At 37.0% G+C, this 13,070-nt stretch overlaps 1 protein-coding gene across 1 annotated transcript in view; it reads right to left on the bottom strand.

Moving 5' to 3' along the window:
- Positions 1 to 2,613: 2,613 nt before the first annotated feature.
- Positions 2,614 to 13,070, bottom strand: part of LOC139732159 (caspase-6-like) — a 37,724-nt gene continuing 27,267 nt past the window's right edge. The window contains exons 7-8 of the mRNA XM_071643029.1: positions 12,023 to 12,132; positions 2,614 to 2,805 (exon numbers count right to left, since the gene is read on the bottom strand). Of these exons, the coding sequence (XP_071499130.1) occupies positions 2,614 to 2,805; positions 12,023 to 12,132 (302 nt within the window). The remainder of the gene's footprint in view (positions 2,806 to 12,022; positions 12,133 to 13,070) is intronic.

Below are 13,070 nucleotides of genomic sequence, written 5' to 3' on the forward strand. Positions count from 1 at the left end.
TAATGAAAGAAAATGATTACAGTGTATAATAATTACCCAATAACATTACTGATCGTCCAAATCTCAATTAAACAAACGACTTAAAATCATAGGCGAAAGCTACTTCTTTCTTAACCCGTTCCGTACTGGGACCTGGTAGCTTGCGTATTAAGTCTATGGGCATTTCAGAATTCAGTATGGAATGGGTTAACAATTATACCAGTCACGGGCTAATGTGTTCACTCTAGCTCACAGGCATACTACCAATAAGTAATACACAGACTTGCGCCGCACCTGCCTCAAACCCTTGAAGAGAAGGTGTAAAGACACAAACCAATAGTTTTCATTTGGATTTACAAGAAAAAGGTGTATATACATGTATAGCTAAAAGTTTACATGATTCCACCAACAAGGGGAACTTCAAGCTATAAAAGAGGTAATGTGAACCCTAAGAGAAAACTAATACATGTACATAATTAAAAAAAAATGTCACTAAGCGTACATGTAGACGTTGTACGAAGAAAAGAACACAAGAAATGTCATGAACACAATATACATGACCAACGTACATGACACACTGCGTAGACGCTATATCAATGCATCGTTTTGCAACCCGTTATGATATTGTTGTAGCAAATCAGTAACGGCTAAAAGAGGACATAGTTAATCTATTTTTAACTGACACAAGAAGAAAATTAATTAGAGTGAAATAGAACACAATATGATAGAAATTTATCATGATTATCAGATGTCTTTACATTTTGAGCTTTAAGTATAAGCTTAAAAAAAGTTTCTTGATAAATTGGTTTCATGGTAGTTGAATGTCTATGGTTTTAAAAGTGCTTTCTAGAAGTATTTTTAATACGTAAACTCGAATGGTCATCTTCTGTTTCATTCATAATTCTAATAGCATATAAATGCACACGATAAACACTTTGTACATAACCTGTACTATGTAACATTATTCGTATATCCATACAAGGGTTCATTTATTTCAGCCCTTGTACAATGTTTTCGTCATTACACTTTGCCTTTTCTTTGATATCATATCTGTCTGTATTCCGAAGGGGGTCTACATTTTACATGCACTGTTTTTAGTAGTCCCCTCCACATTTGTAATCATATCAAAAAATGTCACGACATATATATATATATATATATATATATATATATATATATATATATAAGATGACGAAGTAGGGTAGTAATGCATTTCAGTCCAACAGTGCTGTTTATTCAAACCAAATTTTCGACGCATACACACGTCTTCTTTAGGGTCGACATTGATTGTTCATGTCACCACCACCAACGATAACCGGTTCGGTTATGGGCTTGTAATCGTGATTGTATGTAATGGTGACTATCGCCGATCATCTTTCCCCGGAATTACGCCGTTGCTTTGGACTCACCTCAGTCTGCAATAGGGCCAAGTTGTCCCTGTGACTGAGTTAGCCTGGATCCTCCCGGAATAAAAGTCGGTACAATGTATACAGAATTCTATTTTTGATCTCAAAATACTCCAAAACAACTCATCATCCCGGCAAATCGCGTCAACCAGGTAAGTTTCTTAGACTCTTTCGATATATTGCAAGCATATATGAAATTGTGCAAGACGGGTTCTCAAACCCTCACCAGAACTATGTTTTCACTTTTAAGTGTTTCTGTCTGCGTGTGCACTTGGAGATGGATATTTTTTTTTATGTTTAGATTTCCAATGCGTTTGTTGAGATTTGTCAAACTCAAGAGTAATGGTGAAAGAATGCAGTGATATTTCTTTGTTATTTTGGCCCTTTTGCGATAAAAGTCTTCAGGAGGTGCAATAGCTTTGAACATTTTAAAAAGGTTTATCATGAACACGAAAATCGCCTCTCTTATCCTCACTCTCCCTTCGTCAGTCGATCTGATTGAACTGTTCACTTGGCAACTAGAAATATTGCCTGATATGCCAACAACTGAAAAACAATTCGAAATTTGAGCTTCAGTATAGCCATTATGCCTTTCCATAGTGAGGCCGTTTATTGCCAGCACAATTTCTAAAATCATCATCCTGTCCTTATTACCAGAAAGCAGGTCTTTCAATACATGTATCACTCTTACTACGTGAGCGCTTGTTATCTTCAATCTTTTTGTCCGATTATCTTCCAGTGAATGCTATGGTCTAACTAATCGCCATCTACAAATTTTAAACTTGTTCAGCACAGTATATGAGTCACGCCTGAGGGAAGCGAAATTTCAGTCAATGCTTAGCAATCTCTACACTGACGGTCTTTCCAGTCTATCATTGATTTTTCAACACTTTTTAAATAAACACAACATTGATTTTGGAGTTGGTGTATTCTCTCGGTGGCTAGCTTTCATGTGATTGGAATATCCATCACACCTTCTTCCTTTTATCCAGTCCACTCCTGTAGGACCTGATCTGATATGATTGGAGTAATTTTGTGCAGAAATGGAATACTTGTAAGTTTAACAAATTCTGACCATGGAAAGAAACAAATGAATGGAAATGACAAAAACACACAACACACAAGAAAATTTCGAAATAAAAGATTCGTTTATAGGTAAATCTTCAGTTTCGCACAGTATGATGTTGACACGTTGGATGACTTTATGACGTCAAACGAATGGATGCTGTCACACCACATGGTTCCTAGTCGCCGCCTCCATGGACCGGGAGACTGCTGTGAATCTTTCGGGAGGATACTTGGGCAAGAAGTATATCCTCTTCACAATCCCCTGGTTGATTGTCTGCGTCGTCTGGTAGGTGATAACCGTTCCTTTCTCCTGGCGTACGCAACCTCGCTGTCTTTGGACACGCCCACTCACCTGAAGTTACGTAACCAGAAATGGAATTTTGCGTGTTATACTTTGTGCGAGACATTGCTTCATGGTAATGACTGATCCAATTTAAGATAGGCAAATTATTACGTTGCAATCAGTGGCGTATCTAGGGGGGGGGGGGGGGGCAAGGGGGGCACGTGCCCCGGGCGCCACTCCTTGGGGGCGCAAAAAACGAAAAAAAAAAACGAAGAAGAAGAAGAAGAAAAAAAGAAAAAAAGAAAAAAGGAAAAAAAGAAGAAGAAGAAAAAAAAAAACTCGCCGGGGGGGGGGGGCAGAAAACCAAATCAAACAAGATAAAAACAAAACATGATGATCACACGGACATAATGACAATGTTTATTGTGTTCACACAAGAATTCCATGTTCTGTCAGCTGAAATACAAAAATTTTCGGCTCGCTCGCTGCGCTCGCTCGCCAAACTTTATATAAAAAAAGAAGGTAAGAACAAAACGTGATTATGACGCTGTAAAATGACAATGTCTATTGTGTTCACACATGTCATTTTATATCTTGCAGGCAATATGTTTCACGGAGCAGCGGCTGCAATTTCTTTCGTTTTGAAGCTATCGCCGATTGGATCAAAAGAAGGCGCCAACGGTTTCGAACATGGGGGGGGGGGGGCAGAAAAAAAATCAAGCAAGATAAGAACAAAACGTAATGATGACGCGGAAATATACAAATTTCGGCTCACTCGCTCGTACAATTTAGAGTATTTTTTTTAAGTCTACAGTTTGTTGGTATAAATCGTTATCTATAAGGCCGTCACTATATCTTGATTAGAATTGTGAGATTTAATAAGCAAAAAATGACAAGAATTCCATGTTTTGTAAGCTGAAGTACAAAAATTTTCGGCTCGCTCGCTGCGCTCGCTCGCCAAACACTCGCCAAAATTTATCCAAAAAAAGAAAGAGAAGAAGATAAGAACAAAACGTGACGATGACGCGGACAAAATGACAATGTCTATTGTGTTCACACATGTCATCTTATATTCAGCAGGAAAATTGTTACACGGAGCAGCGGCTGCGATTTCATTCGTTCTGAAGCGATCGCCGATTGGATCAAAAGAGGACGCCAACGGATTCGAACATACGTGGGGGGGGGGCGCAAAAAAAATCAAAAAAGATAAGAACAAAACGTAATGATGATGCGGAAATATACAAGTTTCGGCTCACTCGCTCGTACTAATTTCGAGTATTATAAGTGCTCAGTTTGTTGGTATAAATCGTTATCTATAAGGTCGTCACTATATCTTGATTGGAATTGTAAGATTTAATAAGCAAAAAAATGACAAGAATTCCATGTTTTGTAAGCTGAAATACAAAAAATTTCGGCTCGCTCGCTGTGCTCGCTCGCCAAAATTTATCAAAAAAAGAAGATAAGAACAAAACGTGATGATGACGCGGAAATATACAAATTTCGGCTCACTCGCGCATACTAATTTAGAGTATTTTTTTAAGTCCTCAGTTTGTTGGTATAAATTTATCTATAAGGCCGTCACTATTGATTAGAATTGTAAGATTTGATGAGCAAAAAAATGACGAGAATTCCATGTTTTGTAAGCTGAAACATAAAATTTTAGGCTCGCTCGCTGCGCTCGCTCGCCATAATTTATCAAAATTCATTACATTTATATCACCCTCAAAAGACCCCCTTTTAAGTGCTTGAAAAAGCATATCATGTCGTCGGCGTTTTCACGAACCGACGCTATTTCGATTTTGGTCAAAATTTTCAAAATCGAGATATTGGTACCAAATGAAAGTGCTTTCAAAACTCTACCAAATCCCAAAATTTTAGATCACAAAATTAATTATTCTTAATTTTATCAAAGAAAGAAAAAAACGACGGTACTCGAAATATCGAGAAATTGAGAAAAAGGGGTTTCACGAACCGACGCAGTAAAGATACGCCGGTTCGTGAAACCCGAATTGCTAGGGTGAAGAGCAATGCGGGTTTTACGAACCGTCGCAGTTGCATTATTTTGAGCTTTGTTCAACTTACTGGCCTAGAATTAGGTTTTGGCCCTAATCCAGATCTCAGAGTGAGAACCAAACCATCTGAAAGATGAATGACGACCTAAGCCAGCCCACTGTCCACGAGTGAAGTGAATGGTAAGCTATAATCCTATTAAAATCATGCTCAAAATAACAGTTTCAGTTGGACTACCATAACCATTAATTGCGGTAGAGTGTAGTCCCATGTATTCAATCGCGTGATGCTTATGAAGCCTAGTCTGTAAACGCCATCCAATTTCAAATTAGATCCCAAATCATATTATTTATAGTTTCTTTTCAACTTATGTCGTTACTTCTGAGACTACTGAGTACTGTAGTCGTAACGTCTGTGTGCAAGACATGCAAGATGTCAAAGTCTCGAAGACACTCATGGCTATGCCTTGACTTGAGTTGAAAATGAAATCATGAGATTGACAAAGTAGGCCTACTAAACTAAAAAAAAAGTAAAAAGTCTAAAAGTAAAACTCAAAGGAAGAGTAAAGAATAAAGTTAGACATGTTAGACTTTAACTTTCAAGTTTAACTATTAAGTCTAAGTTAAGACTTTACTTGTAATGCCAGTTACTAAAACTAAGATCAGCTGAAGTCTAAGACCAAGTCAAATTAACACAGAGTCTATAGTCTAGCTCTAGATCTACATCTAGACTAGTGGTAATAGTAGGTAGAGTCCACCCATTTTTTCCCCCAATTTTTACTTGTCCATTCCTGAAAAAGTTACTGGTCAGTGTCCAACAGTGATTTTTCCTGGTCAGGGACCGTCGGACCAGTGCCAGTGTGCAGCGTTGGTGTAGATGTCATCTATGACAGTATATGTGGTCTAGTGATACTACCTAAACACTACGAGTAGTACTCTACAGGTTAGGTGGCTTTCCTGTACAGTGCAGTGTTATAGTATACTTGTGAATTCAGTCCTAGTACCGTACTGTGTGTAGATATGTGACATTATGTCTAACGTTAGTTCGAGTGGAGTACCTTTGAAGCACAGCGGTGGGGCTTTTTTTCCCTAAAACTTGTGAATGCGGCCCAACCAAATGGCGTTTACATATTCACGCGTGATTGATAGTGATACAGTAGCGCTGTCGATTTCCACAGCATCCATACATAATCTTTTGTCCTTTCTTCTTTCCTTTTTTCCCTTTGTTCTTTCACCCTTTTTATTCTTGGAATCGAAGGACTTCTAAGAAATGTCCCTCGACTGATTTAACCAGGACTCTTGAGTCCTGGTAAACCTAACCTAACCGAGTAACCGTTAACATTTGTTAGGCCTAACATAACAGTAACACTGACTTAGCCCTGTATTGACTTTGTCTTTGGCCGACTTACTGAGATGGCGAGTCTAACTCTTTAACGTTAGTCTAAACGTAGTCGTTAGATCTGTCAGTGTCAGTGTCACCGGTTATTGTATATGGTGCCATCTCTAACGTACGTTAACAAGTTGATGTTAGTTATCTATGTCAACTTACTGAGTCAGTAATAGTGGTACTGTCATCCTGTTGGATGTCGCCGCAATATCATCCGTGACGTGTTAATTTCGTGTCACAAAGACAAAAGTTGCCAAGATCTAATAGTATTAGATGTCTAGATCTAGATGTAGTCTAGATCTATAATATAAATTTTGTGAACCACTGGTAACTTAAAAGTGAAAGGTCTAGACTTCACTTAGTCTATAATCAGACCAGACATTCATGAGGCAAAGGCCTATTTAGTAGATCTATTCTTATTCTATTTTAACGTTAATTCCTACTAACTCGCCACGTGTTATTCCTAAGGCCAAGGACTTCCGGGTTAGTGATTTTTTTTTCTCATAAATACCAAACAGCAGACGTGTTTCATTTGCATTCTTGTGCAGACTTCATGAAAATATGTGCAGTATCAAAGAAATACGATGCACATGACAATGCCAGTGTTTTATAGGTGAATGGTTAATACCTTTAAAAGCTGAATGATAATGTAGAGTCTAGGTCTAATTAAGATGTTACAGTCTCTGATAAGAAACAGGTTTGATTGTCATAGACTGTTTCCCAAATGCAGGTACATGTAGTAATATTCAGCTATTTCAATGCAATGCCTTGTTTACAAATACATGTAGATTTATATTCATGTGAATGATAATTCAATTTCTACATGAGACATACCAAGTGCTAAACATAATATCTTGCATCAGTAAAATGTGTAAATGAAGAGACAATTTGAATATGCATCAAATACGAACAGCAGCATTTTTTGACATTCTTTGATCCTGCATAGGCCTACCATTTTGTGTTATGTTTAATATAAATAGAGCAAAATAATTTCAACTTCAGTTTTGTTGGCTGATTTTTTTTTTCTTCTCAAAATTAAAGTTGTATCTTGTGCCATGATGTTTGATTTTAATCAAAAGTTCTTAATTTCTTTCTTTTCTTTCAGATGACTGGTGCCATGTAGTAGCGAAGAACTGGACTGTCTCAGAAAAGAAAAGGAAAAGTACAGGGTCGTGTACATCACCAACGGATGTGAATACAATGGTAATGTAGAGTCTAGGTCTAATTAAGATGTTAAAGTCTCTGATAATAAACAAGTTTGATTGTCGTAGACTCTTTCCCAAATGCAATTAGTAATATTCAGCTTTTTCAAAGCAATGCCTTGTTTACAAGGACATGCAGATTTATTCATGTGAATAATAATTTAAATTCTACATGAGACTTACTAAGTGCTAGACATAAGATCTTGCATCATTAGAATATGTAAAAGGCGAGACAATTTGAATATGCATCAAAAACAGCAGTATTTTTTTGACATTCTTTGATCCTGTATACCGTTTTGTTTTATGTTTAATATAAATAGAGCAAAATAATTTCAACTACAGTTTAGTTGGCTGATTTCTTTTTCTCAAAATGAAAGTTGTATCTTGTATCATGATGTTTGATTTTAATTGAAAGTTCTTAATTTCTGTCTTTTCTTTCAGATGACTGATGCCATGCAGTAGCGAAGAGCTGGACTGTTTCAGAGAAGAAGAAAAAAGTACAGCATCGTGCTGATCATCAAGGAATGTGAATACAATGGCTTAGGAAAGAAGACAATCTACAGATAGGATAGAAGGGAGAAATTGGGATGAAGGGCGACAACATAAGGACGGTATATCTACAGTGAAATGTGATTGTAAAGTGGAAACATGAAAGGAGATCCTAAGATTGAAGGTGAAAACAAGGCATTCCATTCTGTGATGTCGTAATTACAATTTTGCTACACTTTAATAACACTACAGAGAGACATTTATATCAAGGAAAGCTTCATGTGGATATGGAATGTTAGATTTTTTTAAGTGTTCATTGGTATGTATTTCATGATAATAAATCTTGAAGGTTTTGTGTGGTAATCATAACCTTGTGATAAATCTTGATAGATTTCTAAGTGCACATTGGCAATATTTAGATGATGCTGTAATCAGATTAAGTTCTATTCTCCTTTATTCTTTTATTTATTATTTTGTTGTCTTCAACCCACTTTGAATGTGTCACGTATGATTCTTATAAACATGGGAACATGCACTCCATGTAAATGATAGGACTTATAACAAATTGACATAATTATTCAACCATCACTAGACAGTTCTGTTATAAGATGTTCTTTATCTAACTAAAATTGTAAATTATGATACGTGTATGTTCCCATGCAAACTCACAACAAAATACAGAAATTTGATTTCTTTTAATAATAATTCATTATGTCTCTAAATTTACAGTTAAAGAAAGTGATTGCAATAAGGATGTCAAACATCGTATATTAAAATAATAGATTATTCACATGTCTCCATCCGTAGTAACGCACGCAACTGCAGTGTGCAGTTTGTAGGCTGCTGTGAAAAAAAAAAATCACAGGCAGCCCAAGCAGGATTCGAACCACGACCTCTGGATTACTAGACCAGCGTCATAACCACTAGACCACCGGAGTGCCCTGGCGCTACCTTTACACATGAAAAATTAAGTATAGAAGGGCTTGGGGGCGCTTCGAAGTTTACTGCTCTTATTAAATATGTACATGTCATTTGCAGCTCAACTAAAGATGATTAAACACACTGAAATTCTTACTTTAAATGATATTCGTAATCTGTTTTTTTTTTCTTTAATAGCTTGGGATGTACACTTTATACACTGTATCGGTCTACATTTCGCCTACAATATGGAATTCTTTACTTCGAGACGTTTGTTTTTAACAAACAAAAAATTAAGAGTCCTTTAAAGGTGCTGTAAAACAGTGGTGTTTGTTTGTTTGTTTGTTTTTTGGTGGGGGGGGGGGGAGGGGAGTCAAATTAGCCTTGGCCCCTCTCCGCCGTCTTTTTTTTTCCTTTAGCTGCATATTTTTTAGTCATCACATGAAAATTCGTCTGCATCCACCCCGTAGTTTTGCTGATGACCTTTCTTTTTAATTATTTTAGCCACACACAATTTTGGCTGAATTTCCCCAACCCTCTTGTGAATTTGCTAGTACATGTACTAAAACACATTCTCAGAATGTGTTTATAGTACTGGTGGATTAAGGATTCACAGGGAGGGGGGGGGGGGTCGGCCAAAATTTCTCTTTTCTCATATGTAACAAGCCTTCGGGGCGAAAGGCTGATATTATGGGCTTTCTACACACATTTTTAGATGCTAATTATTGGTTAACATGAGCATGATCATTTATGTTGTGATTAATTTGTTTCCTTATATATGTATGACTTCTATTAGAGACTTAATTGGCTTGGCACTCCTTACATCGACCTATTTTAGACACCCATTTCCCTCTCTCTCTCTCGTGCTTTTTCTCTACTGTCCTGTGAATAGTGTAACTACATGTACATGCAGTACCTCTTCTCTTTTGTATGATATACATCAAGTTTTTATCTGAGCATATGGGTGTTGCAGCACTCTCAAGCTTCATGCATATGCAGCAACATCTTTGTGTGGTCATATACATACATGTAGTTATGCTTGATATATTAATTTGAGAATGTTATTCTTTCTCTTGTATATGTTCCGTCCGCACTCTATAGATGTAAATGTACGATGTAAGATTTGGTGTGCATGTTCGAACTGTGTTCCTCTTTTTGTGAACACACAAGATCTGATATAATAATGAACTTGAATTACACATATTCTTGAATCTTGATTCCATCTCCATTTGCCATTAGATATGTATTGATTTATGGAGCTCTTCCACAATTGTTATCCTTCCCATTGTCATTACTCATCTCTGAATAATTCAAATTTGATATTCTATTGAGGACCTATGTTTCTTCGATTACATAATGTACCTCTTCAATATATTGCTGCAAAAGGCATAATAAAACATGACCATTATTATATATTTAAAATGAAGCTTGAAATTCTGATAGTGTCGATATTCATGTATTTTTAGGAGTTTATCAGTTTCGAAGAGTGCATGCAGGATGAGTTTATGTTTTTATATGATCAGGTGCAGCTATCATAGAATCTGTTGAGCAGGAAAGAGAAAGATGGAAAATGAGGAATTATGAGTGAATTCGCATGCGAGCCAAATGACAATAATGACACTGATAAAAATTGTGACAAAGTAAATGTCACAAATATGTGGAATAATAAGAAATAAAGAAATTAATATATTATTTCAGAGAAAGAAATAACAGAGTGCATGCATGAGTATGAAAGATGAGTAAATACAAGTAATTATTATTGACTGGCACGTCTTTTTCCCAAGATTTAGCGGTATCCTTCATCTTAGAACAAACATTCATAATTATTATGAAAGAAGTGAACTGAATTTGAATTAAAAATAATGTGAAAAAATGAAAAAGTAAGTTAATTAAGTAAAAAAAAAACAGTAAAAAGTAAAAAATATGAAACACAGTATACCGAATACATGTATTACCAAATGATAGATGTCCAAATGCAAAAGTGTTAAATAATAATATATCCACAAAAAGGGGGGGGGGCAAAGAAATCTTTGGAACGATCAACCACAGCTATAATAACAATACATGCGTGTACTAAATGAAGATGAAAACAATGACAACACTCTTTTTAGAACAATTAAGAGAAACTGGCTTGTATTATCATCTTAATTATCACTAAATGTATTGTAATCATCACAACAATCATTACATGACAATTAATTTCAATTAATAAGGTTATTGTTGATAAGCAGGTATAGCCCTAATAGTATTTGTATGTAAACACATACGAAAATGAAATGGCGACGGTTCGTAAATACACGCGTATTGCACGTTACCTATTGTACAGGCCCTACAGCGCGGGTCTCACGAACCGGCGTAATACAACTTACGTCGGTTCGTGAGACCCGCGCTTAAGTACATAACCTATGGTGCGCGCAAGAAACGATGGATTTACGAACCGACGCAGTGAGTTTGAAGACAGAAATATCGTAAATTTTTGAATTCACACTAAAATTACACTATGGATAGGAAGAACAACTTCCACTCTCATCACCCTGTCAAAATTTTCACACACAAGACAGGAAAAGTCATTGAAAACGTTGTCTAAAACTTGTGAGATCTTTAAACGCGATTTTCTCAGAACTGCATTTTCGCTCAAAAACGAAATAGCGTCGGTTCGTGAAAACGCCGACGATGTGTACTTTGTTTAAAGTCCCTACCGGGATGTGGTTGGGGTTGAACACTTTTTCAGAAATTAGGGGCGCAATTTTCGCGCTCGCCCCGGGCGCCGTTTTGCCTAGATACGCCACTGGTTGCAATCCACAAACTCACAGATGGGATAGTGCCGTGAATGAGGAACATAAGATGGCAATCAACATTAGCGGCGTTCCGATGGCCTGGGGTCGCTAAAATTTGACGGCGGGCCACTAAAACTTGACGGCGGGCCACCAAATTTTCGATTTTTTCTCTTTTGGTTATCCCACTCAGGTAACTGCATGATTTGATATTAGATACCCGCTAGCTGGGCCATCAGAGAAGAAAGAAAATTTAGAATGGGGCCTTGCATAGAGTATCCTCACATGCCAAGTTGAAAATTGACGACAAATATTCATTGAGTATGACCACAAGAAAAGGGCTACTCTGATGATAATTTATTAGTGATTTGGGGGCAAAAATTTTGAGCAATTTGACAATGCCTACTCTTTGCCAACTTATCGCGGATTGTTAGACGAGAATGATGTTTATTCACTATTTTGTAAATGTTTAACTTTATTCAAACCTCATCTCTCTGACAGTCTCACCTTGGTCATTATTGTGCTAAGGTCGTACAGATGTGCCCCTGCGAGAAGTTCCTCACACAACGCCTGAATGAACCAAGATCCGTTGACGTTATCCCTCAGTGCAACATAGCCTTATAGACGGATCAGGAGACAGGTATAAGAAAATAGTTTCTATATTAGAACGTCGGAAGTTTTTGTGTTCAGTGATTATAATATATATAGGATCAAATGAACAATTCAAATTTGTTTGAAGTATAGTCAATGTCAAGTTTGTGCTTCCCTTTGCTTCAATTCAATTTGAATTCCCCCTCAAGTCTTCTTCACCAATGAGATGTGTCGCAATGCTCATAACCTCATGCATAACTAAGAACCACAAAATCAATTACGTTGACGAGTTTAGAGTTCTTGTCAAAGCGGTGCACATCAAAGTAGGAAAATGAACTTGTTGTTGCTACCATTGAAATGACTGATATTAGTGTCTGATCACGATCATTATTGTATTTACCGTACGATCAGAGAGTCGCTTCCCACTGGTCATGTCATATACGCTGATCTAGATGGGTGCAAAGTGGCAGGCGGAACGATTCCACCCCACGTAGTTACAACTAATCAACGACCAGACATAGTAGTCTTACTAGAAAGAGTAAAACAAACCCTAATTGTCGAATTGACAGTACCATTCGGAGCTAACACTGAAGCCGCTCATGAAAGAAAAGTGGAGAAATACAAAGTATTGTTGAATGAACTAAAACGCAAGGGCTATGAGCCTTCCTTTCTTGCCATCGAGATCGGAGCAAGGTAACTATACACGGCCCAGTCGCTGTACGGTTCGCACAGCGTATTAACAGCGTTTGGTCGGGCTAGGAGCAAGGGGACAGATAGGAAACAAACGACTGAAAAGCCTACTCAAAACATATAAATCCAAACAAAGTCCCACTACATTATATCAAGAAATTAGCAGATATGGAATAGTTTCATCATTCACCATAGTCTATGCAAGAAAAGAAAAGAACGGGGGGGGGGGGGACGTTAATCACTTAGAAATGTAATGTGTAAGTATGAAAGGCAC

The sequence above is a fragment of the Diadema antillarum genome, unplaced genomic scaffold (assembly GCF_040938485.1).
Source record: "Diadema antillarum isolate AM-2024a unplaced genomic scaffold, OU_Dant_1.0 seq00000400_RagTag, whole genome shotgun sequence".
NCBI classification, from domain to species: domain Eukaryota; kingdom Metazoa; phylum Echinodermata; class Echinoidea; order Diadematoida; family Diadematidae; genus Diadema; species Diadema antillarum.